A 27,949-nucleotide genomic window follows, 5' to 3' on the forward strand; every position below is an offset into this window, starting at 1 on the left:
CAGTTGGAAGAACAACAGTTCGGCATGTATGAAGCCCAGTAAAAATCAAAATGAAACACAGGAAATACTGTGTCTTTATCAAGAAACAGCATTTGGGGAGATATATTTTTCTATTTAGTATCTAGAGCAAACTATCTTTTTTCCCCTTCTTTTTTTTGGGGAGGGGCGGGGAGGACAGTTTCCTTTCTAATGTCCTGGCCCATCCCCGCCACAGTTCCTTCAGGCATTCTGAAGTAAGTAGGTGGGCTTTAAACAGCATTCAGAAGTATATTTTTTGTAATGACAATTTGCATGACAAAAGATAGTTGCCTCTAGTTCCTGTAACATGGGTGTTGTAGCTCCAGTGAACTCACCTGTCCATAAGATTGTATTATCTCTTTTTCTTTTGAGATAGCATTATTCTTTCTTGACTTTTTTTCTTTTATGCTGGGATGGAACTCAGGGCCTTAGACATGTCTGGCAAATACTGTACTACTGAGGAATACCCGAGTTCTTTTTTTCTTTTTCTTTTTCTTTTTTTTTTTTTTTTTTTTGTATTCTTGGGAATTGAACACAAGGTCTCAGGCTATACCAAATTCTTTCCCACTAAGCTTCACCTCTCAGCCCCCAGTTTTTTAATCTTTCATGTGTCCTTTTGTATCAGGGTGCAGCTGTTACCTCAATGGAAATCAACATTTCTGTTATGAATTTAGAGTGGATTGTCTTTGAAAGTCTCAATAAACTTTCTCCTTTTTGAGTATGTAGTTCCATTTTTAGATCTCAAGAAGAGATGAAACAAATACACTGTTCTATATATCTAAAGAAAAATCAAATTTTTAAGTCAAAGGCAGATTAAGTAGCTTGGGGACCCTTGGATTTGGGAGGTTTTTTACCTTAGAGGTCTGGACCAGGGGGGTACATTCTAGGTATGTTATTAAGAACTTCATATGGAAGTGTGTGTGTGACAGAGGGAGAGATCAAGGTTGTTTTCTGATCTTGGTAAAGGACATCCCTCTCCAGGGAAATCTTTAAGCTTGTCCTGTGAAGGAAAAGGCAGGGCAAATGGCCCTGTCTAAAATTACAATTCCTCCAGTGACTTTAGCTTCAGATAAACAGCATACCTGTTGGGCATATTTTGAGATGGCATGTATTTTTTTTTTTTTGCCATGTTGAGGATTGAACCCCAGGGCCCTGTGCTTGACAGGCAAGCACTCTACCAGCTAAGCTATATCCCCAGCCCCAAGATGGCATGTCTTAAACTCCTTGAGCTGCAAGAGATATCTCAGTTTTCAGATCCTTTCATATCAGTGTCTTTATCTCCCTGATTTGTGTGTGTGTGTTTAAACAAATATCATGTAGGACTATGCTACTGAGTGGTACAGCATTTGCCTAGCATGCTCCAGAGGCCCTGAGTTTTACCCCACCCCCAGCAATGCCCAAAATAAAAAAAACCTGCCAGGACTGGTGACACATATACCTATAATTTTGTTACCAAAAGCTCAGTCCTTGTCCCCAATGCCAGTACAATAATGAGGACAAGATTTTGAGAAAAAGGAAGTTTTGCTTTGCTAACAAGGGCACAGAGGACTTCTGTCCCAGAGACTGTGATTCTGTCCATTAGGGGGAAAAAGGAACTTATAAGAGGTGATTCAAGGAATCCTTCCTGAGATTAGGAAGGAGAAGAAAACATGTCAGTTTTAAAGCAGCAAGGGATATATTCAAAGCATAAAGTGGACCATTGTTACATTTCCCTACTGTCAATTTCTACATTTTCATTTCTATGGAAAAATGGGTGTTGACATCTCCAAGCTGCTTCCTGCTGAGAAAGGGCAAAGTTGGGGGAAGTGACCCCAAGTTCTTGTTCTCTTATTAGGTGGGGTATAGACAGTTAAGTGTATTCGGCATCACAGCAGTCCAGAGGTCGAGGGCAGTTGGTGGGTGATTGGACAGGCATAGGGTAGGTATCATGCTAAGACAAAAATAACACAGCAAAGCATTACTTTTTTTGTGAACAATCAGCACAAAAGCAATTAGTATTTCAACCAGTTTCTGAAAACCATGAAGACTAACTCAAAATCATACAAATCAGGTTTATCTATGTGAGAGGCTAGGAAAATGTGTAGGTCTGTGAAATCAGGCTCAAATTGACTTAGGACGAACTAACTCTAGAGTCCTTTGTGATTATTGGACACTCCCACACAAGAACCCTTCCTTTATAGCCTCCAGCTTTACTTAATTTTTGGTTGGACATATTAAATTACATTAAAAATTGAATGTCCATGTATGACTGCTTTGGTCATACTTTCCTGCCAGGTGTTTTTAAGACCAAGTTGGTTAAAATTGACCTTGTTCTTATCTATACTTAGGGTCAGTTGGAAATGCTCAGAGATTGCTCTTGGAAATGTGCGAGAAACCTCTTGGCTCCTTTAGCCTTCCTCTACCAGTTGTGTCATCTGTCAGGGTGGGTCAAGGTCTAGCTGACTATACATGGCTTCCTTTTGAAGCATCAGGGACATTTCCCTCGCCAATGACCTTCCTCTTTGATCAGGAGGTTGGGTGACTCACCAGAGTTACAGGTCTTAGAGGGATCCAGTCATTCTCTGGGTCCTGGCCAACCTTAGAGAGCAAGGGCCCTTGTCCCTTTTACTTCCTTGACTTTGGTCTTCCAAATTTTTGCTTTTAAACATCCAGCAGGCCAGTTTCACCAGTCTTAAAGTGGGAGTAACAGGTTATAACTTTAATATCTATAATTTTAAAGATACCCCTTTCATCTAGTTGGGGTCAGTATCAATCCTTAAGTCAACATTATATCCTATCTGTCCTGTGTGTGATGACTTATTGTCTTAAATTAGATCAGGTTGTTAGAAGTAGTGTTTCTGCAAAACATTAATAGGCAACAGTTATAAAGCTTAAAGCTTTCCAAGGAAAATATAAAGTGAACACTAATTTATCCGTGATATCTATTTAATCTCTACAAAAACCTATATATTTATCAACTCACAAGTTTTACTTTCTATAAACCTCTTACAAACCTAAATATCTTTTACAGTTTACCCAAACCTTTACTTGAGTTTTGTATTATTATCCCCTGTTTGAGATCACACTGATTTTTTTTTTTTTTTTTTTTTTTTTTTGATGGGGGTACTGGATTGGACTCAGGGGCACTCAACCAATGAGCCACATCCTCAACCCTATTTTGTATTTTATTTAAAGACAGGGTCTCACTGAGTTTCTTAGCACCTCGCCATTGCTGAGACCAGCTTTGAACTCGTGATCCTTCTGCTTCAGCAACCCGATCCACTTGGATTACAAGCATGTGACACCATACCTGGCAAGAGAACACTAATCTTTAAAGCAAAAACAACTGTCTTTTGAATGTAACTTTAAATAAGCTTAATTCTAGCCAACCTCAGAGTTATCCTAACATGGAGAAGGATGAGAGGCAGAGCCTCAACTCAGGTGAGGCTGGCCTCTTGATGAATCTTAAAAAAGTGTTTTACTTCTGAATCTGATCTTTGCCCCCTTTTAAAATATTATTCTACAGAGTTCTCATATATTATTTCCTTAGTATCTGAATATCAATTAACGTAATACAACATTACGTCTGAAATATAATCAAACAAATACTAAGAAAGTTCCTAACACATTTTGTGGGAAAAATGGCAGAATGTTTTCATGTTCCACACTGTCAGCCTTTGAAAAATTAGGCTCTCCATATTTTCATCCCCAAATACATTTAGTTTCCCATCCCAATGTAAAGAGTAACAAAAAGTTTTATATATAACTGACAACAGGTTACCTTTATCTCAGGAGAGGGTTGGACAATCTGACGTACACAAAAAAAGTGCCTTAATCTTTTTTTCTCCCAGGTTGCATTCAAGGGGTTGGAGCACAGGATACTTTTAAGCCTGACCTGTCTCCCTTATCATTATCACAGTGCCATCAACTTCAAATGAGTTCCTCACTGTCAGTTGTACCCAGAGGCCTTTTTCTTACTTTAGACATATTGATATTCAATGGAGGAGGCCCTTTCCATCCTTTCTTTAGGCTTCCTTGAAGATCGCTTTTCAGAGGCCACCAACAGATTGGATCTAAATTCTGGGTTTGTTTACTTTTCTGGGTACAGTTGTATATCCTGCCAGCCTCCCCATGCATTTAGTTTGATGGGATACTATTAAAACATGAATTGCTCTGCACCAGTGACAGATGTCCCCTGACCAGATGGGATGTCCTGTCAGATCTTAAAAAGGGAGACCATTCCTGTCTTCAGGTCATAAACTAACTGCTGGAACTTACTGCCATGTCCTTTGTAGCCAGCACCCTCCACTCTCCATGGGCAAAAAGGCTGGAAGGCCAGGCAGAGGCCAGGTTCTCTTTGCCCATTTTTCTACCGCCCAAGCAGCATTCCTGGGATTTCTTCCCCCTCCAGCCCAGGGCTTGTGTTCCTGATCCACATCAAGATGCTCTGAAGCTGCTGGGGCAGAATGAGAAACAGTCCTGCACTGGGTTGAAAGGATTTAAATCTTTAAAAAACCCTTTCTTCTGGTGTCCTGTCCTTGCACCCCAGAGGTAGTGCCTTTATGCATCCCCAATCTAGTTAGGGACTCTTTAGACTCTTTATCATGAAGCTGCATAAATGCCTGTATATACAGAATATCTTCTATATACTTTACTTGACAGACCAACTCCAAATGCAAGATTGTATAATAATTCAGAAAAAAGCATTTAAAGGCCGGATTGAGTTACAGTAAAACATCTTCCTCTTAGACAGGCTCATATGTATAGGTGGCCTATTCCGCCAAGATCTCTTCCCAAGAGACTATAGATAAGATCAATGTAGCATGGCCCACATCTTAAAGGGCCAATAACAGGAAAAAAAATACAACCAGAAAGGATCCCCCAAACCATGGCCAACTTAAGGAAACCCTTTTTTGGGGGAAGGGTACCAAGGATTGTACCTCGGAGCATTTAACCACTGAGTCACATCCTCAGCCCTTTTTATATTTTATTTTGAGACAGGGTCTCACTAAGTTGCTCAGGGCCTTGCTAAATTACTAAGACTGTATTTGAACTTTCAATCCTCCTACCTCAGCCTCCCAAGTCACTGGGATTACAGGCATGAGCCACTGCATCCAACTAACTTATGAAAACCTTTAAATCAGACAGACCTGCATATACAGAATTTCTTCTACTTACTTTACTTCTGACAGATCAATTCCAATTGCAAGACTATAATTCAGAAAGCTATTCAAAGGTCAGATAATTACAGTAGAACATTACCTTTTTCTTAGACTTAGGCCTATAGGTGGCCCTTCCACTTTACCTCGGATAGACCAACTCCAACTGCAAGACTGTACAAAAAAGAAACAGGTAACCAGAGGGGATTTCCAAAACCATGACCATTAGACAGGAACCCTTAAAACAGATCAACCAAGATCGTTCCCAAGAGACTACCTATAAAATCAACACAGCATTGCTCATGCCTTAAAGTGTGTCTCAAAAACAAAACAACCAGAGGGAATTCCCAAACCCAAGGCCAACAAACATGAGAACCTAGAACAGAGCAGAAGAGAGTAAAAATCTTGAGTCCTGCTTTACCATGACTCCAGCACCAGTGGTGCCACAGATGTCCCCACAAAGAGGTACATACCAGATGTGTGGAATCAAGGGTCTTGGCATGCACACCTGGGGACTTAACAGATGGCCAAGGGTGCATTCAGTTTCCTTTTTCTCAAAGTTGACCAAGATAGAGCAATCTGTACCATTCAGGGGGAATTGTGGGAGTTCCCCAAAGTAAAAGGGCTTTGGCAGCTGCTGGGATGGTCCCTCAGTTCCTCCCTCTACTCACAGGAATAGCTTCTCTGGCTCAACCTGAAGCAAACTCACCTGTCTCCTTTTTTTTTTTTTTTTTTTTTTTTTTTTTTTTTTTGCGGTACTGGGGATCGAATTCAGGGCATTGTGCTTGTGAGGCAAGCACTCTACCAGCTGAGCTATCTCCCCAGCCCTCACCTGTCTCCTAATTCCAGCAGTTGGCTCTCAACAAATTTGCTAGCCACCTTGTATCCTCAACATGGAAGTAGAATTGCTTGAAGTGCTGGACCTGTCCAAGAAAGCTGGGGTGGGGCTGCTGTCAGGCCCCATCTGGGGTGCCAAGTTAGTTACCAAAAGCTCAGGCCTTGTCCCCAGTGCTAATTCAACAATGAGGACATGGTTTTGAGAAGATGGAAAAAGTTTTGTTGTTCTGCTAGGAAAAGTGAAACGGGAGACTCCTGTTCCAGAGGATGTGATTTTGGCCATCAGGAGAAATGGGGGCGTTTTTGTTTTTGTTTTGTGTGGTGCTGGTCATTAGAACCCAGGGCCTTGTGCATGGAAGGCAAGCACTCTACCAACTGAGCTATATCCCCAGCCCACAATGGGGGCTTTTAAAGAAGTGAGTCAAGCCATGTGCAATGGTACATGCATATAATCCCAGTGACTCAGGAAGCTGAGGCAGGAGGATTGCAAGTTCAAAGTCAGCCTCAGCAACTTAGCAAGACCCTAAGCAACTTGGTGAGACCCTGTCTCAAAAAAAAAAAAAAAAAATTAAAAAGGAATGGAGATGTGGCTCAGTTGTTAAGTACCCCTGAATTCAACCCCTGGTTACCCTCCAACCCTCAAAAAAAAATCCTGCCTCCTGAGATTAGGGAGGAGCAATTAGGAAGGAGAAGACCAGGGAGGAGAGGATCAGGGAGGAGAAAATCAGGAAGAAAAAAAAACATGACAGTTTTAGAGCAGCAAGGGATATATTCAAAGCATAAAACAGACCACCAGTACAATCGCAGTGACTTGGGAGGTTGAGGCAGGATAACTGCAAATTTTAGCCATTTAGTGAGACCCTGTCTCAAAATAAAAACTAAAAAAGACCGAGGATGTAGCTCAGTGATAAAGTGCCCCTGGCTCAATCACCCCCCAAAATTTTTTAAATGAAAATAAAAGGTTAAGGATGTAACTCAGTAGCAGTGTCCCCTGGATTCAATTCCTACTACTGCAAAACAAACAAGCAAATATAATTATGCAATACAAACTATATTTCTTTTTTATTTATAATTTATTGTGTTTTAATGTAAACTTTAGGATTTGACTTGCTTTAAAATATAATGAAAGTATGAAATAGAAAATGAGTGTGGCAGGGGGAAGGGAAAAAAATAACAGAACGAATCAAACAGCATTACCCTATGTAAATTTATGATTACACAAATGGTATGCCTTGACTCCATGTACAGAGAAACAACATGTATCCCGTTTGTTTACAATAAAAAAAAAAGAAAAGAAAAGAAAAGAAAATGAGTGTGGCAACCTTTTCATATGGAGCTGGCATTCTTTCCTTTCGCTGTACTGGAAATTGAACCCAAGGGCACTCTATCACTGAGCTGCAGCCCCATCCATTTTCATATTGAAGAGGGTCTCACTAAATTTGTCAGTTTGCCTGCTTCTTGTCTGCCTACCTTTCGCCTACCCATCACCCACCACCCAAGGTCCATCTCCTGGTTGTCCGCTGGTAGCCTGCAGACCACCAGTGGATCACCAGCTGCCTACTATTGCCTGGAAACCCACTATCACAGTATCTGCAGGTTTGGTTACATGTGGCTGCTGCCATTTTGGGAAAAGAGCCAGGACATGGAGGACCCCTGGCCTAACCAACCAAGCCCCACCTCCAGGACCCCCCGGCCAGACCAACTGTGCCCTGCTTCCAGGATCCCCGGCCCAATCGGCTGCACCCCACACAGACTCGGATCCTGTGGCCCCAGCTGCAGTTCTCCATTTGCCAATACATTTGAAAGTCAGTGCAGCCATCTTGGATTATCCTGGAAGTGGAAGCTCCCATCTTTAGGTGGGCAAATCCCATCCTGAGACACCTGCTGGAGAGTGGAAGCTCATTGTCAGGTACCTCTCATGCATCAGGCTACTGAAGATGGAGAGGTTTAAATACTATATGACTGTTATGGTGTAGATTTTTTTTCTCCTTTTTGAAAATTTTAAAGTTTTTATTTCTTTATTTTTCTCACTCTATTTTCCTTTTGTTTACCTGTTTCCTCAGAATCTCTTTCTCCCTTTTCTCATGCTAACAACCAACTTCTTTAGATTCCACTCTCACATCCTACGATCTTCTACTTCTGTATACTCTTTTCTTATTCCATTAACAGTTACATCCTACACCCCTCCCATCCTCTTTGTCCTCCATTAGAAACTGCAGACCCCATTGCAAATCTCTTTATTATACTGTAGATAACAATTAAACTCATCCTTTCTGTTTATTATGACAATATTGTTAACGTCTTCATAGGGGCTATTTGGTTTAGGACTGCATATTGTTTATACTGGGTGCTGCTAAAAATTGATCTCCACTTAAAGAAGAGGTTTTGGGGGGCTGGGGAGATAGGTCAGTTGGTAGAGTGCTCACCTCACAAGCACAAGGCCCTGGGTTCGATCCCCAGCACCACAAAAAAAAAAAAAAAAAAAGAGGTTTTGGAAACTTGCAGGGTCACTATAAGCCTATAGGGGAAAACTGCAATACCCCAGATCTGCACTGCTAGAGGGGAAGATATGTGAACAACATGAAAAAACAAGGGAAGAAAGTGTTCCAAACAAACCAAGAGTCTATATTAATAGAATACAATGACAGAAAAGAAATGTCAGAAAAGGAGTTCAGAACATATTTAATTAAAATGATTTGCAAAGCAAAGGATGAGATAAGTGAGCAAATGCAGGCAATGAATGATCACTCCAATAAGCAGTTGAAAGAGCAACTGCAGGAAGCAAAAGATCATTTCAACAAAGAGATAGAGAGTCTCAAAAAAACCAAACAGAAATCCTTGAAATGAAGGAAACAATAAACCAAATAAAAAAACTCAATGGAAAGCATCACCAACAGACTAGATCACTTGGAAGACAGAACCTCAGACAATGAAGACAAAATATTTAATCTTGAAAATAAAGTTGACAAAACAGAGAAGATGGTAAGAAATCATGAATGGAACTTCAAGAACTCTGGTACATCATGAAAAGACCAAATTTAAGAATTATCAGGATTGAGGAAGGCACAGATATATAAACTGAAGGAATGAACAACCTATTCAATAAAATAATATCAGAAAATTTCCCAGACCTAAAGAATGAAATGGAAAATCAACTACAAGATGTTTACAGAACACCACCAAGGCACATTATAATGAAAATGTCTAATATACAACATAAAGATAGGATTTTAAAGACTTAAAGCATCAAGTTACATATAGGGGGAAACCAATACAGACATCAGTAGATTTCTCAGCCCAGACCCTAAAAGCTACAAGGGCCTGAAATAACACATTTCAAGCTCTGAAAGAACATGGTTGCCAACCAAGAATCTTATACTTAGCAAAACTAACCTGAAGATTTGAAGATGAAATAAAATCCTTCCATGATAAACAAAAAGTTAAAATTAATTTACAAATAGAAAGCCTGTGTTACAGAACAATCTCAGCAAAATATTCCATGAGAAGGAAATGAAAAACAACAATGTAGGTCAGCAAAGGGAGGAACTATCCTAAAGGAAAAGCCAATCAAAGGAGAAACTAAGTCAAGTTAAAAACCAAAAATAAGGGCTGGGAAGATAGCTCAGCTGGTAGAGTGCTTGCCTCACAATCACAAGGCCCTGAGTTCGATCCCCAGTACCGCAAAAAAAAAAAAAGCTCAAATGACTGGGAATACAAATCATATCTCAATAACAACCCTGAATGTTAATGACCTAAACTCATCGATCAAAAGACATAGATTGGCAGATTGGATTAAAAAGAAAGACCCAACAATATGCTGCCTTCAAGAGACTCATTTCATAGAAAAAGACATCCACAGACTAAAGGTAAAAGGATGGGATAAAAATCCTACACACACGGACTCAGTAAAAAAGCAGGGGTTTCCATCCTTATATCAGATAATGTGGACTTTAAGCCAAAGTTAGTTAGAAGGGATAAAGAAGGACATTTCATACTGCTTAAGGGAACCATACATCAGGAAGACAATAATGATTATAAATATTTATGCCCCAAACAATGGTGCATCCATGTATGTCAATAAATCCTCAATTCCAGGAGTCAAATAGACCACAACACAATAATTCTGGGTGACTTTAACACACTGCTGTCAGAATGCATGAGAAAACGCTTTCCCCTCCGGAGTCCTATCAATTGAGTATGTTGTCTAACTTTGGGTTTCTGCCAATGGAGAGAGAGAAAATGGTCTTTCATCTGCAGTTTTAATTTACATTTCTTTTTTAATGAGTGAAGTTAACTATCTTGTTTATTAATAGCAAATTTTATTTCCTTTTTCTGTGTTTTGAAAGAATTATGATTTTGTCAGTTTACATGTTAGGAAGGATACCTCTTTGTGATATGAGCTGTAAATATCTCCCTTAGTTGTCTTTTTTTTTTTTAAGTTTGTTTATGATGCTTCTTTCCATAAAAAATTGATTTTTATGTAACAAAAAGGACCAGTGAAATAATTTATGACTTGGGGATTTTGAGTCATGAAAGGTTAGATAGTTTTTGCTGACTCCAGATTTGTAAAGAAAAAATTTTCAAGTTTTCTTATTATGATTTAATGGTTGTTTTATTTAAAAAGTTATCTTTGGTACATATGGAATTTATCATGATATATGAGGTAAGGCAGGGATATTACTTTACTTATCCCTATAACATTCATTGACTACTTCTTTTTCCCAGTGATTTGAGATGATGTCCTCTTTATACATTCAATTTCTATATGTATCTGAGTGTATTTACATCTGGGCATTCTGTTTTGCTAATAGACCAGATACTCTAAAATTATTTAGGCTTTTAAAAATGCCTTAATGTGTTTTAGTGTGGGTCCCACTTCTATGTTTATTTTTTCACTAAATTTAGTATCAGGTGATATAACTTAAAACTGTTGTTTTCACTGAGATTTTGTTAAATTCACAAATTAAGTTACACAATAATGTGGTCCTTCTATTTGTAGAAAGGCTATTTTTTGGCTTCAGTGGTAGTTTAATTTTAATTTTTAATAGGTCACATTTTTATTGACAAGCCTATTAATATATTTTTGTTACTGTTCTATATGAAATCTTTTCTTCCATTAAATCTTCCAAAAGATTGTTTAAATATAAAATAAATAAATAAATAAATAAATAAATAAATAAAATAAAGGTCTATCAACACCTAAAAATATATTTAAAAAAAAAAGAGATGAGATGAGAAACTTATATTCCACAAATATGGTAGGGATTTCTGCTTAATTATGGTTAGGGTCTTCTGGGTGGGCGTCTCTGGCCTGCTTCACCTACCCCCTAAAATTTCTACCACCTCCCATTAGCGCCACCACCTAATGTCCTTTGGAGTACATTCCAGATCCAAACTCCAGCAGCTGGGCTGGGGTTGTGGCTCAGTGGTAGAGCATTTGCCTAGCATGTGTGAGGCACTGGGTTCCATTCTTAGCACCACATATAAATAAATAAGTAAAATAAAGGTTCATCAACAACTTAAAAAATTAAAAGAGAAAAAAACTCTAACAGCTATTTATCTTCACTTCTCTGTCCTCATTGTCTTCTGAGCTGCCTTTCTCATTCCTCATAAAGTAGAAGTAGTAAACCCACTGCTGAGGAAGCTGGCAGGTGATGGGCTTGGCTGTGAGTGTTGAGCAGAGGGCTTATGTAGTGTCTATGGGGGCAGCTGCTTCAGCTGTAGCCCTTTATGATAGTTTGAACACAAGCCAAGTGCTGCAGTTTTTCAAGACATCCCAGAAATCTACATTTTTTTTTTTTTTTTTTTAAGGTGAAAGCCTCCAATATTTTGGAGAAAAATACCATGGGTCATCACAGCAAGGAGCAACCAAATCACGTGTGAAATGAATCTAGTCCACCAGGAAGCCTTCCTAAACATTTCAGCCATCAGTGTTTCTCTGGATTATTTCTGTCTAGTTAGCTTTAAAGATTTTGCCAGCTTACTTAATTTTATAATTGTTGACTGTTTGCTAGTCTTGTCCTTCTGAATAGAAAGAAAACTCCCAGATGGCTATTAATTACTTGATGGCTGATGGGTTTGGACATTTTAGGACTATGTAAAATTCTTTAGGCAGAGATTAAAGATCAACTTACTTTTTTTTTTTTTTTTTTTTTTTGCAGTGCTGGGGATTGAACCCAGGACCTTAGTGTTTCCAAGGCAAACACTCCACCAACTGAGCTATATCCCCAGCCAGAGCAACTTCTTGAGTAAATCTCAAGAGCATGAGAATCTCAAGTTACAAGCCACAGTTTCTGACCTTGCTATACTAAAGTTGGTCCTACCTCCTTAACTACATGTATTGCGGGTATCAGTGATTTCTTTGTAACTTTACAAGTCTACATTTCTCTGATCCAGTCATATGGTTTTCTGACTGATTGACTGAGATGAGGGGGTCTCACTATGTAGCCCAAACTGGTCTCAAACTCCTGAGCTAAAATAAAGCTCCCAACTCAGCCTCTGAATGACTGAGACTATAAGTGAGTACCACCAAGCCTGGCAGTTATATTTTGAAGAGCTCAACTCGCTGAGAAAGACAATGAATTTTTGCTATAACAGTTTTGGATAGTTTAGCCTAAATGAGCCAAGTCATACCTTCTGGGTTTGTGCACTTGCCCTAATCTGACAGCCATTGTCATGTTATACACATGTACTATATAAAATGATTGCATGACTTTAAAAAAAAATGTCTTTTTAGTTGTTGGTGGGTTTTTATTTTATTTATTTATTTATATGCAATGCTGAGAATATAATTCAGTGCCTAAAATATGCTAGGTAAGCACTCTATCACTGAGCTACAACCCTAGCCCAATAGCATGACTTTTATAGAAAGTGACAATAGTGGTATGATGATCATTTATCCCCTACATGGCTGTGTGTTCTCTCTTGCCAATTCTCTTCCCACTTGGGCTTTCGAAATGGAATATACCAGGAGAGCAGTTCTACCCTCCTCAAGGTGGGGAAAAGTCATTTTGAACTAAGAATGGGCTTATCTTCCCAATTCTTGCCTTCAGAAGGCTTCCAGATTCTGCCCAATAAAAGCCCTGAATGACACTGGATACAGTAGTGCACACTTGTAATCCCAGCTGCTTGGGAGGCTGAGACAGGAGGATGGCAAGTTCAAAGCCAGCCTCAGCAACTCAGCAAGACCTAACTCATTGAGACCCTGTCTCTAAATAAAGTACAAAAAAGGGCTGGGAATGTGGCACAGAGGTTAAATTCCTGAGATTAATATCTGTTACAAAAAAAAAAAAAAGCCCCGAATGGTCTCGACAGTATTAGCTTTGCCCCAGTGAGACTGTGAGACTGAGAATTTAGCTTCCTCACTTAAGAAACCCAGAAATTGGAAAAGAGCCTCTAAAACTTTCTCCAAAGCAAACATGTTTGTTTGTTTCTGGGCCCTGGGGATTAAACCCAGGGGCATTTAACCAAAGCTACACCCCCAGTCCTTATATTTTGTCCTAAGACAGGGTCTCACTAAGTTGCTGAGGCTGGCTTTGAAATTGCAGTCCTCTTGCCTCAACCTCCTGAGTTGCTGGGATTACCAGAATGCACCATCACACCTGGCTATCCATATTTCAAATTACCTCCAAGTATAAATGTTACAGACATTATAGTCATGGGTTCAAATTCCAACCATGTCATTAACTAACAGTACGACTGGGAAACTTTCTTAACCTATTTGAGATTGTTTCTTTGACTCTGAAAGGGGAATAATAACAATTCAGATCGAGTGTCCCCAGCATTGCTAGAGAAGGTAAGGATATTATTTTGTAGGATAAGAGAAAGTAATTTTTTTTTCAAATCAATGAACAACTTTATTTTTTACACATAAAGGCTGATGAAAAACCATTACTAGTCCTATTAAAGAAAATTCAACATTTCAATTGAGAAGAATAGTAACTATTTACTCATTAAATACTACTTAAATTTTCTAACACACAACTTGTAAACATCCAGCATGCTTCTTTAATTTCAGTACAATGGATTCAAGACCAAGTGTACAGGGGCTGGGGAGATAGCTCAGTCAGTAGAGTGCTTGCCTTGTAAGCACAGGGCCCTGGGTTCGATCCCCAGCACCAAAAAAAAAAAAAAAAAAAAAGACCAAGTATACAGGTTACATGCATCAAAGCCAGATTACAAACTATCATAGTCATCATCTTCTTCACATTTTTCTTTTCAATGCATTTGATGATTCATTGGCAGTATTTTGTGATGATACCATATTAGTGGTAATAAGAATGTTTTTGGATCCAATTAATGATGGATTAATCAGAACATTCTGAACTGCTGATGTTGCAGGAATTGAGGCTTTTACAGCAGGGGACTGTGAAGCAGGCATCTGTACTGTAAACCTTTGCCCTGTTAGAGACATTGGAGTCCCTACTTTAGTTGAAACAGACATGGTTTGTGGGGTTGGTGTGCCTAGTGTGGGAGTACTTGGTCTGCTAGTAACTGAACCAACACTTAACCATGGAACTGTTAATCTTCCTGCAGAAGTAGATGCTTTTTTCTGTAAAGACTTGAGCCTGTAGTTTGGAGCTGTTAAGCAATATCTATCAGGAGGCAATCTAGGACCTGAATATGGTTTGATCAATGAAAAAGGGGTTTGATTTCTTTGCCTTGCAATATCTAATAAAAAATCTCTTGGTAGAGGAGAGGTAAAAGACTGGTCAGCTCAACATTGGATTGCCAATCACACATCATCTGCATCAACAGTAGCTTTCTTAGCATGGCTGGAATAAATTTTAGCATCATCTAGAATTGTGGTCACATATCGGAAGGCAAATTCCAACATCTGATTTATAACTCTTGGCTCATATTCTGTAATCCCCATATCCTTCAGGATTTGTGCCATCATCTGTGCATCTTTCGGCATGCTCTTGGGAGAAGCCATCTTGCCAGACTCCATGATATCCGGTGATCAAACTTCTCGAGCTAAATCACCCACATTAATGTATTTCATTAATGTATTTCCTGATCTTGATGCAAGTTCTTTGCCTAGTGTAGTTTTTCCAACCCCTGGAGTACCGGTGAGCAGAATATTCGGTAACAACATAGTTCTCCACAGCGACCGTTCCGAGAAAGTAATTTTATAATTATATTTGGAGTCAAAGAGTATAAAGTTTAAAAAAAAAAAAAAAAGAGTATAAAGTTTACTATGCTAACATTTTTACTTCAAGGACATTAGGTGGAGCAGTAGTTAATAGCAAAATGTAGCCAGATCACTGGGGCTCAAGTCTTGGTTTTGCTGCTTACTAAGTGCCCTTCGGGCATATTTTTTAACCTCTCTGCCTTAACTCCCTTGTATTTTTTGGGGGGTGGTGGGCAGGGAGAGTACTGGGGATTGAACCCAGGGTGCTTAACCACAGAGCCACATGCCCAGCACCTTTTATTTTGAGGCAGGATCTTGCTAAATTACTTAGGGCCTTGCTAATTTGCTGAGTCTGGCCTCGACCTTGCGAAGTTCTTGCTCCTCCTCCCTAATCCTTGGCATTATAGGCACATGCTATGGTGCCTGGTTTCATCTTGCTTTTTTTTTTTTTTTCCTCCTATACTGCTAGTTGAACATCTACACTAAAAGCTGGGCACCTCCCTTTATATCAAATCCATTGCTTCTCTAGGAGACTGCCCTCTACTTAATTGTCCATTTGTGATTGCCTTGTAACTCATAGTATTACATAGTCAAAGGATGTATCACAATAAGAAAGTTGCACAAATTATTGGGTGATTTTGTTTCCATCTTTATCTTTTTCCTATGAGTTCTCCAGGGTCTTTTCTTACCACTGGTGCAGACTGCCTTCTACCACCCACCAGCAGAATCCATACCACGTGACTCACCATTTCCTTCCTACGTGTGAATTTTTACCCAGATTATATTTTGTTTTCATTTTATTATTATTTGGTAATAGCTTTATTGAGATATAATTCACTAACTATACAATCCACTCACTTAAAAGGTACAGTTCACAAAGGCTGAATGTTCTCTCTGATATGCAGAAGCTGATTCACAATGGGGAGGGAGGGGTGGAAGTTCACTGGATTGGACAGGAGGGAGTGGTGGAAAGGGAGGGGGGATGGGAATGGGGAAGAGTGAAATGAATGGTACATAAGTTTCCTATGTTCATATATGAATACACGACCAGTGTAACTCCACATCATGTACAACCACAAGAATGGGAAGTTAGACTCCATGTAGGTATGACATGTCAAAATATTCTACTGTCACATATAACAAAAAAGAACAAGTAAAAAAAAAATAAAATGTACAGTTTAGCTGGGAATGTGACTTGATATTAAAGCACTGGTCTAGTATGTGCAAGGCCCCAGTTTGATCCCCAGCACTGCAAACAAACAAATAAACTATATATATAATTAATTCAATAGCATTTATCCAGTTTTACTTTCTGTGGCTTCATTACCCTGGATTAACAGCAGTCTGAAAATATTAAATGGGAAATTCCAGAAATAATATGTTTTAAGTTGTATGCTGTTGTGAGTAGCATGATGAAATCTCATGCCATCCCACTCCGTCTGGCCCAGGACGTTATTCTGTGTTATGTGCACGCTGTAGAGTACTTACCTGCCATTAGTTACTAAGTAGCTGTCTTGGTCATCAGCTCTAGTGTTGTGGTAGCACAGTGCTTGTGTTCAAGAGACCCTTACGTGAGAGCTAACACCACGTCACCATACCTGTATCATTCACCTCTCTTTGTTTCATCAGGAGGCATTGTATCATCTCATGTCATCACAAGAAAGATGAGGACAATAAGATTTTGGAGAAAGAAAGACATTTACATACTTTTTATTACAATATATTGTTACGATTGTTCTAGTTATTGTTAATATCCTACTAGGCTTAATTTATACATTGAAGCTTATCGTAAGTATGTAGGTATAGGAAAAAACAAGGTAAACACATGGTTCAATACTTCCACTGGGAACCTTGGGATATAACCCTCCTGGATCAAGGCAGACTACCATATTCATACTTGTACAACATTTAAAATCAACTTAAGAACATTTTCACCCCCAAAAGAAAACACTATCCTTCGGCAGTCTCCCTCCCCATTTCTCCCAGCCCTGTGCAATCACTGATCTATTTTCCATTCTCTAGTTTTGTCTATTCTATTGCCCAATTCTTTTGTGAGGTAAGTGTGTGTGCGCGTGTGTGGGGGCGGTGTACCGGGGATGGAATTGAGGGGTACTTAACCACTGAACTACATCCCCAGCCCTTTTTATTTTAAGACAAAGTCTCCCTAAATTGCTCAGGCCAGCCTCAAACTTGTGATCCTACTGCCTCAGTCTCCCAAGTTGCTGGGGTTACAGACATGCACCACTGTGCCTAGCCCCAGATTATTTCATACTTACAAGATGTTTTGTTGTTGTTGTTTTGGTGTGGTACTGGGGATGGAACCCAGGGTCTCACACGTGCTTAGCAAGTGCTCTACCACTGAGCTACACACCCAGTCCTCTTTTCAATGCAGTTAGAAATCATTTGGAAGCTGGGTGCAGTGGCACACTCCTATAATCCCAGTGACTTGAGAGGCTGAGGCAGGAGGATCTCCAGTTCAAAGCCAGCCTCAGTAAAAGCGAGGTGCTGAGCAACTCAGTGAGACTCTCTCTCTAAATAAAATACAGAATAGGGGAATAGGGCTGGGGATGTGGCTCAGTGGCCAAGTGCCCCTGAGTTCAATCCCCAGTACACCCTCACCCCTCACCCCCCAAAATGGAAGTCATTTGGACTTAAGACTTTTGCTTGATCCCTGGTTTATCCAGTTCTTTCAGTTCCAATGAAGTACTTTTGATAGGGAACAGAGAGCTGAGAATGATGGGAACATGAAGTTAAGGGAATAATTCTATAAAATGAGGCCTTTGTGCTGACCCCACATGCTTTTTTTCACAAGAAGCAATTTACCTGTAGTCCTGCCTGACTTAAGTGGACAGCATATGTTACATTCCTAACTGTTATCTACAGGAGAAATCCAAGTCCAAAATATTGTCAATAGGAGGAACCCAAGTTACCCTAAAGGAGCAGATTTTTGTGACCCTTTTCACAGACCAGACCTTGAAAAGCAGGGAGATTAGGATAATGCCTCCTAACCATAAAAATCTGTAAGAATTTATGGTCAAGAATCCAATTAGAGGGGCTGGGGTTGTGGCTCAGTTATAGAGTGCTTGCCTAGCATATTTGAAGCACTGGGTTTGATATGCAGCACCACATAAAAATGAAGAAATAAAATATAGGTGTTGTGTTCATCTACAAATTAAAAAAATAATAATAAAAAAAGAATCCAATTAGAACCATTCCCTCTCTCTGACAGGACCCATTTTCTCCCTTGAGAGTGTCCCCTTTCCCTTTCCCTATCCCCTCAACAAATTCATGACTCTTACTCTGAAGACACTATCTGAAATCTTTCTGACTTGATTGCAAGAATCAGGGTTTGAGGGGGGGATCTTCGTGTTGCCTCAGTCTCCCAGAAGGCCCCAGCCCTCTTAACATTTTGTCCACAGTTTAGATTTCTAGGTAGATTGCTGCTTGCAATTTTCTAAGTCCATACCTGTAGTCACAACTCCCCTTCTGAATTCCAAGTACCTTAAGGCAAGTACGGGTTATTTTGTACACCTTTGAGCCTTCTGGTTTCAGTAGTCTTTTTAAATGGCACTTCCTGCTTCCAAAGCCCTTGCTAATATATTCCTTAGGGAGATGATCCTTTATGTTATGTCTTCATGTCTAAGTTCCATGTTCCTCATTATCTGTCATTAGCACCCTTTTATTTGCTAGTTTTCTTTTCTTTCCAACGAAACTCTGGGGCTCAAGTGATCTTCCTGTTTCAGCCCTCCAGTGAGTTTTCCTTAATTGCAATGATCAACTCTCTCCCCACAACCCGTTGTTATACTAGTCTAATTAGATGTCTTTTCTACTCTTCAAGACATACCAGAAAAATTTTAAAAATCACTTTTTAAAATCAGTTATTTGCACGCTATCTATATTCTTTTGTATGAAAACAAAGTTAACAAATGTTACATAGTCCCTGCCCAAATTATTTGAATTCTATGCAGGGGGGATACAAGTGGTGGGCACTAGGGTATTAGTGGAATGAACAAATGGAGATATTTGGTACTTTTTGCGTTATACTGACCTCGCTGGAATATAAAAGTTCCTTCAGGATTTCATTTCATTCCTCTGCCAAACATGCGGCAGGGGTTCCAAAAGTCGGTGTACGTGCCTCACCTTCCAACAGGTGGGTATTTACATCTGTTCGACATAAACGTAGGAACCAGAGTCTCCGTTTTCTGGTTCCTTCCTGTAACTTCCTAACTCTCGTCTTGGCCACTATCTCATATATATATACATATAGGAGAGAGAGGAGGTAAAAAAGCAACAGCGCAAAGGCGGGCGGGCACTCTGGGTAAACTGGGAGATAGAGGTGGCCCTGCCCAAGCCCGCAAGCGCGGAGTCTGGCTCCTCTCGGAATCTCCTCCCGGCTCCTGTGGGCGGGGCTGCAGGCCCCTGACGCTCCTTATTGGCTGGCGCGGTGAAGCAAGTCGCAGGCTGTATTCCAGGGAGCAGGGGACGTCAGGGACAAGGCAGAGCTGTGTCGCGCCGTATGCAACAGCGCGACCACCCAATAGCTTTTGGAGCGCTGAAGAGCTAGGCTAGACGTCCTCTGGGCAGGAGGGGGCTGCCAGGCACCAGCCACCGCGTCCGAAGGCCTGCGCTCCAGTCCCTGCTCACCCAGTCGTGGCGAGGTCTGTGGGGTAGCAGACCAACGTCACCAGCCTCCGCTCCTCCTCTTTTATTATTGTTCCAATCTTAATTTTTTGGTACTGAGGTGGAACCCGGGGGCGCTCTGCTGAGTACCTCCCCAGTCTTTTCTATTTTAATTTTGAGGCAGGGTCTCGCTAAGTTGCTGAGGCAATCCTTCCGCCTCAGCCTCCCTAGTTGCCAGGGTTACAGGCGTGCGACCCCGCGCGGGGCTTCACCTGTTTTAACAGGAGATAGCAACGAAATCTAGTCGGTAGCTTTATAAACATGGACTTTTTTATTAGACGCACTGGAGAAAAATTTCTATACGTCCACCGCCCCCCTCCTCCGAGCCAAGATTTAGGGGTGTCTGGTAGGTCCCCGGCCTCTCCAGGGACCTAGCTGCCGGACTGTGCATGAATTTCCAGGAAAAGTAGTTGCAGGGGAAAGCAGGACTGAAAAGGAAAAGATAAAGAAAGGTTCCTATGGTTCTTTCCACTCACTGGTGTCGACTTCGCTGGAAATAAGACATGAAGCTGTGCTGGTCACTCGCGGAGCCTGAATAAATACCGCCATGGGGTGGGGGACAAGTTTTCACTTTATTGACATGAACCCCAAATATTGGATGGTCTGGTGCGAAAGCTTCAAGGACGGATTTTCCACTGCCTGCGCTCGTTATGGGTCTCTTCCCTCCGGATATAGAAAAAAGTTTAAGTCAATTCAATACACAACAAAAGGCACAGTAGCTGTATTTTATTTCAGCATGTTTGAATTATGCAAGAAAGTCCCATTTTGTCATTGAATTAATTATTTTGTGTAGGGTACTCAAGGAATATACTTGTCGTGTGGACTGCAAATGTAGCTTTTAAATGAGCATGGCCATGTTTTAAGTTATTTTGAAAACTTTATTTTTCAAAAAATATTTTTAGTTGTAGATGGACACAATACTTATATTTATTTATATGCGGTGCTGAGATTCAAACCCAGTGCCTCACACGTGCTAGGCAAGCACTCTACCACTGAGCTACCATTTCAGCCCTATTTTTTTTTTTTGTTATCTTTTTTTATGGCAATAATTGAAGAAGTAAAGTGAAGAAGAAAATGGCTTTTGTTTCCAAAAATTTCAAAAGGCTTTTTAACATAACATCTTTTTGCCGAGCGCGGTGGTGCAAGCCTATAATTCTCTAGTGTTATATTTTTAATTTTGAGACAGGGTTTCCCTAATTTGCTGAGGCTGACCTCAAACTTGGGATCCTCCTGCCCTCAGGCATTACAGGTGTGGACCACCACAGGCAGCTAGTATTACATTTTACTGGAATAAAATCGATTCAGTTTCATTCTTTAACGGAATGCTAATGTGTATCAATTGAACAACACAGTGCTTGAAGAGTATACTGGTTTTCTTTTAAAAGAAAACTAAAGCAAATTTGGGATATTGTTTCAGCCATGTATTCATAATATAGTTCTTTTATCAGTCTAAAGTACAATAATGTGTGATACCCATGATTCAATAAAATGCAAATGCATCCCAAAGTAAAAAGGGGTCATTTTAAGACGTACTACTGAGTGTTGATTATCTGACCCTCATAATAACTCAGATAAGAGAACATACACAGTGGCTTGAAATGTCACAAAAATTCTATTTTCCTGGACTCGATATACCGATGTATTTTTTTATTATTTTCTTTTTGCAGTACTGGACATGACCCCAGAACCTTGTAAATGCTAGGCAAGCACTGTTCCACTAAACTACATTCCCAGCCCACACATTTTTATTTTATTTTTTGGATTAAAACCAGGGGCACTTTACCAACAAAGGACATCCCCAGAACTTTTTTTTTTTTTTTAAATTTCGAGACAGGGTCTTACTTAGTTGCTGAGGGTCTAAAGTGCTGAAGCTGGCCTTGAACTTGAGATTGTCCTGCCTAGCTTCCCAGTTGCTGGGATTACAGGCATATGCCACTGTGCCAGGTCCATGTATCTGTATTTTTAAAAACTTTCCCTAATGATAGGGTTGAGACCCACTGGACAGGAGGATCAGATAGTTCTACCACCCCTCCCTAGCATCTCTATGGGGAGGACAGAGGAGAACCTTGACTAGAGGGTCTATTTTGCATATAAGAAACACTGGGATGTTTTTGAAAAAACACTGATGCCAGGCCCAACCTGCTAGAAATTCTGACTTGCCTAAGCTTCGTATTTTACTTTTTTGTTGTGCCAGGCCCCTGCACATGATAGGCAACCAACTCTACCAATGAGCTAAGCTGGCAGCTACATGTTTTAAAACTCTGCAGGTGATTTTAATGTGTAGCCAAGGTTGAGAGCCCTTGGTATAGAAACAATTATTGTTCTACTTTTTTCCCTTACAGGCTGAATAAAAATAAGTTACTCCTTAACAAAGGAATTAAATAGCTGTATGCAATTGGGCTGGGGATGTACCTCATTGGTAGAGTGTTTACCCTGAGTTGGATCCTAGCACTAGAGGTTGCCAGTGGGAGTTAGAAAGAAAAAAGAAAAAAGGTATTTCCAGTGGAATAAAGAAACTATATAACATAAGTGACTGAGGCAGGAGGATTGTAAGTTCAAGGCCAACCCAGACAACTAAGGGATACCCTGTCTCAAAATTAAAGAAAAAAAATTTAAAAGGAAATGGGCTGTGGCTCAGTAGAAAAGTGCCCCTGAGTTCAATCCCCAGTACCAAAACCAAAAAACAAAACAAACAAAAATACCCCGTCTCAAAAAAAAATACACATATGTATTATATATATGTATATTATTTAAAGGGCTAGGGATGTAGCTCAAGGGCAAAGGGTCCTGGGTTCCATCCCCATTATGAAAAAAAAAAAATTAAACATTATGCCTTTAAGAGTACCTTTGCATCTCTTGCTTTGCATGGCTTATTATATTTAAATATTTGACTTATTGTTGGCATTAATAAAGTTCTGTGGGGAGAAAGCTGATGTTAAAAAAGAAGTTTATAGAGAGAGCATCTGTTGATTTCATCTTTCTGGTCTATTCATGGTTCCATTTGCATGAATAGTTAAGAAATTCCTGTATCAAAATAAAATTTTAATTATACTTCACAATGTATGAAACAGCTGGCTAAATATTGCCATTTCTATGATAACCTGAATTTTATCACTTAAACTTTCATAACTAAAGCCACATTCTTTATGTAACATTTATTCTGTATAGGATTTATCCACATACAATGACTAAACAACTTTAAAACAGTGAACTGTTACTTGTATAAAACCACCTTATAAAATAGAGTGATATACAACACACCCTTGAATTAAGTTGATATTCTAGGATTCAGAAAACCTGATCATTCTAATTCCTATTTTGCCATTGAATCACTGGCTGTTTGAAATTGGTTGCTTTACTGTTCTGTGCCTCAATTTCTTTACCTTTCATGTGGGATAACTGTCCTACTTCATAGAAATGTAAAGAAGAACAAAAATTATTAAACAACTTGAAGACATAAAATGCTATATAAATGATAAATACTAATACTGATACACTCCAATATAAAATAACATAGGACTTTTCATGGATAATCTAGAGTTTGGTCCTCCTGTACCTGTTTATTGTCACTGTTCTCAGTTATGTACGTCTTTTTATGCCATAGTGCTTTTAGGGATTTCCTAACTACAAATTTCCAGACTCAAAATACATTTTAAAAAACTAATATGAGTAGAAGTTTCAATATATCTTAGCAAAATAATTGTAAAGAATTGAGTTCTGGGGGCTGGGGAGATAACTCAGTTGGTAGAGTGCTTGCCTTGTAAGCACAAGGCCCTGGGTTCGATCCCCAGCACCCCCCCCAAAAAAAAAAAAAAAAAAAAAAGAATTGAGTTCTGAGCTCATAAATAACTGAAGCACCAAAAATTTTTCATCCGTTAAGCAGTAACTTGGCCACATAGGAAGCAGTAACTATGTTTTGATTGTACTACTCAAAAACATAATATTGAAAAATATTAAAACTTTTGTTCTTAAAAGTTTTAAGATCTCATGATTATACAAGGAACATCATATGCTAAGGATGTGATCTGCTAAGACACCCTATCTTAGTTATCTTCTTATAAATATAGTCAGTAATAGGAGTAATGAAGTGATTCTGATGCTCAAAGGGAATTCAAGAAGTGATTTAGCTCCATGATTTGCAATTTTATGCTCCCAAGTTCCGCAGAGGTGTCTGGGAAAAGGTGCAGGGAGGACGTGAGCCACAGCAGCTTGGTTTTTGAGCTTCTTCCTCCAATGATGAACTTCTCTATGAAACAATTCATTTGAAGAGTTTCTTGGGTTAATTTTTTTTTTTTTAATTGATGATCTGGTTTATTTTTCTTCTTCCAGACACTAGACATGACTGAAGTAGTGGTTTATTTTTGCAAAACTTCCTCCCATCAACCAGACACTCTTGAGGGCAATAAAGTTAGAAGGGCATCCAGAAGATAATAAACAGCATTTCTGAAAAAGCAAACTTTGGCCTAACCAACTCCCATTATTTTCGTGATATTAAAAAAAAAAAAAAAGGAGAAGAAAGAAAGAAAATCCTTGGCATAAATAAAGCTTATTTAAACAAATTATATCCCTTTGTAGCATTTTCCCACATTTAAAAGCTGTAGAGTTAAATTTTCTCAGAAATCATCAATATACAGTTTCATTCTAGAAAATAATTTTCTCTGAAGTCTTAGATACATCTGATATGATAATTGGAGTCATTATTTACAACTTGCAAACATTCTTAAATGTTCTTCTTTTATGCTGCTAAAATGATAGAATAGATAGTTTAGTGAATCTGATAGCTGTTTGGTGGGGATTGTTTGATGCCTGTTATAAACAGTTATGAGAAAGCATTATTTCTGAAAAGGCAATTAAAGTGCTGGTAGCACTGGGTTCAGTGGACTTTGTTGAAGTTCATGCTGATGTGTGTGAAGTTTGCATGCAGAAGATAATAGCATAAAAGAATATTTAGATCATAGACTAAAGTGCATTAGGGTATACACATGCAAGCACTACTTCATTTCTATGAATGAAGCTCAAATCAGTCATTTTTCCTATTGGCCCCAACAACTAAAAATCAGGTTATAATTTTGAAAGGTGTTAGTATCACTCTGGTAAGACTATAGAATGGCAGGCAGTGCCTCCCTTTTTAGATATTACTTAGTGGTTAAAAATCCTGATTTAGGAATGGTCATGTTGGAAGAACCAATGAATTCAATATACACTGGCCAGTCTTGAACCAACTGGAAATTTGCCATCAGGGCAATCTTGGAAAAGACTCAGAATTAAGTATCATGAAACAAAGTAGTTAGTCATCTATTTATAAAAAAATTTTTTAAAGATATTAAGTATTGCGCCCTACAAGCTGGTATCAAGGACAATCATTAATTAAAGAATAAGAGAAAATAATAACAAAAATATCATCTTGAGGTATGTCATGGTATTTAAAAATACAGTATAATACATGGAGCCTCACTATATACCACAATTAAATTAATTATATTAAACTTCACTGTGATAACTTGTAGAGACCTCAACTTTTTTGTGTGTGTATGGTACTGGGGATTGAACTCAGGGGTGCTCTACCACTGAGCTGTATCCACAGCCCTTTTAATTTTTGATTTTGAGACAGAGTCTCCCAAAGTTGCCCAGGCTGGTCTCAAATTTGGAATCCTACCACCTTAGCCTCCCAAGTAGCTGGGGTTACAGGTGTGAACCACTGGGCCAGCACAGAGAATTTCATGAGGTTCCATTGTTCTGATATTTAGATTTTATCCTTAGAACTAAAAACAATGCTGCTCCAATTTTGCTGTAATTTTGAAATGTTTCACAGTTCATACTGGGGAGAAGTTTAAACTTTGTATCCTAGGACAAAAGTTTGTTGTGAAAAATATATAGAAGATATGCAAAAATGCTCAAAGCATTGATGAGAATAATTTGCTCAAATAGTTTCATATTTTAAATTTACATATAAATAATCTGACATAAAAATATGTCAGTAGGTCTTTTGAATAACTCTAGATAAAGATATAGGTTGTTGAAGGTGACTAAATTCTTCTTTCGTACTTTTTAATTCTTTGTATGTGTGCTGGGGATGGACCCCAGGCCTTGCAAGTGCTGGGCAAGCACTTTACCACTGAGCAATATCCTTAGCCCTGGATTTTCTAATTCGGATTCTTACGATGTATTTTCTAACTCCAATTTTGATTTTTATAATTACTGCAGGCGGGTGAGGTTTGATTTCAATACTCGTCATTTCAGGAGACATACCAGGAGAGACTGATGAAAGAGGATTACTTAAAACCACAGTCTGCCCAATCATCCATTGTACCACTTAAATCTTCTGACCTTAATGTCCTCAGAAATAATATCTCCCTTACTAATTAGGTGAGAAAATATGTGACAGAACACTTTAAGGTAATATAACACTAGATAAACGTTAGAAATTATTCTTAAGAACTGATGAGAACCTCCTAGTTTATTTTTTAAATTTTTATTCTTTTTGTCCTTTAGAGAGGAAGAAAACTGTTACTGACAGATCTTCTTTACAAACTACCTTGACTTCTAGGCAGTATGTTTCCTATTTTAAAAAAATGATGTCTGTATATAATCTTTGGTTTTTTCTTTTAAACAATACTGACTACATAAGTCATTTTTAATTTAATGACAAAAATTTCAAATATGAACAAATTCAAACATTTACTATTAGTCTTTAGGTATTAATCATAACCATTTAGGATACCAGAAAACTGATAGGTTGCTTCAGATCTGAAAGTAATAGAAAAGACTTATTAGTTCAGGCAGGTGAGTTGCCAGACCCTTAAATGTGCCCTTACCCGTTTTTCCTGTGAAACTAATATTGGTAGTGTATATATATCTTTGAAACACCTTAACATTGTCTTATATAAAGTTTGGCTATGATAAATTTATTTAAAATATTTTCTTTGAAGAAAGTTTGCTAAGTGGATCTTTCAATATTAAAAGAAAGACGGTATGTGTAATAAAGTAAGAGGGTAATTGTTTATCCATCATGCCGACTCAAGTTAGGTCTTTCTTTCCAGTGCAGCAACAAATTTTAGGGCAACAAAGTTCAGAATGGATACAATGGCCTGTTCAGAAAGCATGCAAGTTATTTCAGGTCATTTCTTTTATGTCAGTATGATAAATTTGTTAACCAGACTCTGACCATGGAAAGGAGAGATATAGGAAGTGAATGTAAATTGCAGACATGCCAGCTCTGTTGGTTCATATTACAGCTACCTAATGTTGGGCTTTATTTCTTTTTCTTCTTCTTCTTCACTATCGTCAACCTGTTGTATGACCAGATCGGCAGACCCATCCTCTACAATCTCCACATAGGATCTATTCTCATCTTCACTCAAGTGCCATCGGGAATGCTTATCTCCATCTGATGGGGACATAAGATGTTGCTCAGCTTCCAAATCAATGGGGAGGCTGTCTATGCCAACTTCAGCAAGACACTCATTACACAGTCTGTAGCGCCTGGTTCCTTCCTGTACCACTTGCCCTGTTAGTTCAGTCACATGGCGTTTGCATTTTCTGCAGATTAGTTTGCATGCCTGGTGAATCTGTGTAGAGATTTAAATAGTGATGAAAATGATTTTTCAAAAGCAGGACAATTTGATATTTTAGGTTATCAGTTCATATACTTAAGATGTTCAAAGTTATGCATTAGACTCAAATTAACATCTAATCATTAGAAAAGGTTTGGGGAATAAACTGATGTCACAAAAATATTAAATATCATGTTCTCTAAATAATGTCTATAGTAGTTTTATTATTAATGTTACATACTGAATAATTTCATATATCATTTAACCCAACAGTATTTTGATATCTGAGGTAAAAAGGGACATCGTCCCAGGATAATAATAATTGCAAACCCTTAATAAGTGCCATGTATTGTTTCAAGGACTTCACTTTCTTTTTTTAATTTTTTTATGGTACTGTGAATGTAACCCAGGGGTGTTCTACTGAACTCATCTCAACCCTTTTTTATTTTAACACAGGTCTTGCTAAGTTGCTTAGGTTGGCCTCAAACTTGAGATACTCCTGTCCCAGCCTCCTGAGTTGCTAGGATTACAGGTGTGTGCCACCACACTTAATTCCCTTTTTCTTTTTTATTTTGAGACAGGTTCTAGCT

The 27,949-nt window shown here is 38.8% G+C and overlaps 1 protein-coding gene and 1 pseudogene across 3 annotated transcripts in view; both read right to left on the reverse strand.

Moving 5' to 3' along the window:
• Positions 1–14,168: 14,168 nt before the first annotated feature.
• Positions 14,169–15,101, reverse strand: LOC124976735 (transcription initiation factor TFIID subunit 9-like; annotated as a pseudogene).
• Positions 15,102–23,642: 8,541 nt separating this feature from the next.
• The window catches only part of Zbtb8a (zinc finger and BTB domain containing 8A), a 47,159-nt gene continuing 42,852 nt past the window's right edge, over positions 23,643–27,949 (reverse strand). For all 3 annotated transcript variants that reach the window (XM_047539598.1, XM_047539590.1, XM_047539609.1), the window contains one exon: positions 23,643–27,374. In XM_047539598.1, the coding sequence (XP_047395554.1) occupies positions 27,042–27,374 (333 nt within the window). In that variant the 3' untranslated portion in view covers positions 23,643–27,041. The remainder of the gene's footprint in view (positions 27,375–27,949) is intronic.

This window comes from Sciurus carolinensis, chromosome 1 (genome assembly GCF_902686445.1).
Source record: "Sciurus carolinensis chromosome 1, mSciCar1.2, whole genome shotgun sequence".
Taxonomy (NCBI): Eukaryota; Metazoa; Chordata; class Mammalia; order Rodentia; family Sciuridae; genus Sciurus; species Sciurus carolinensis.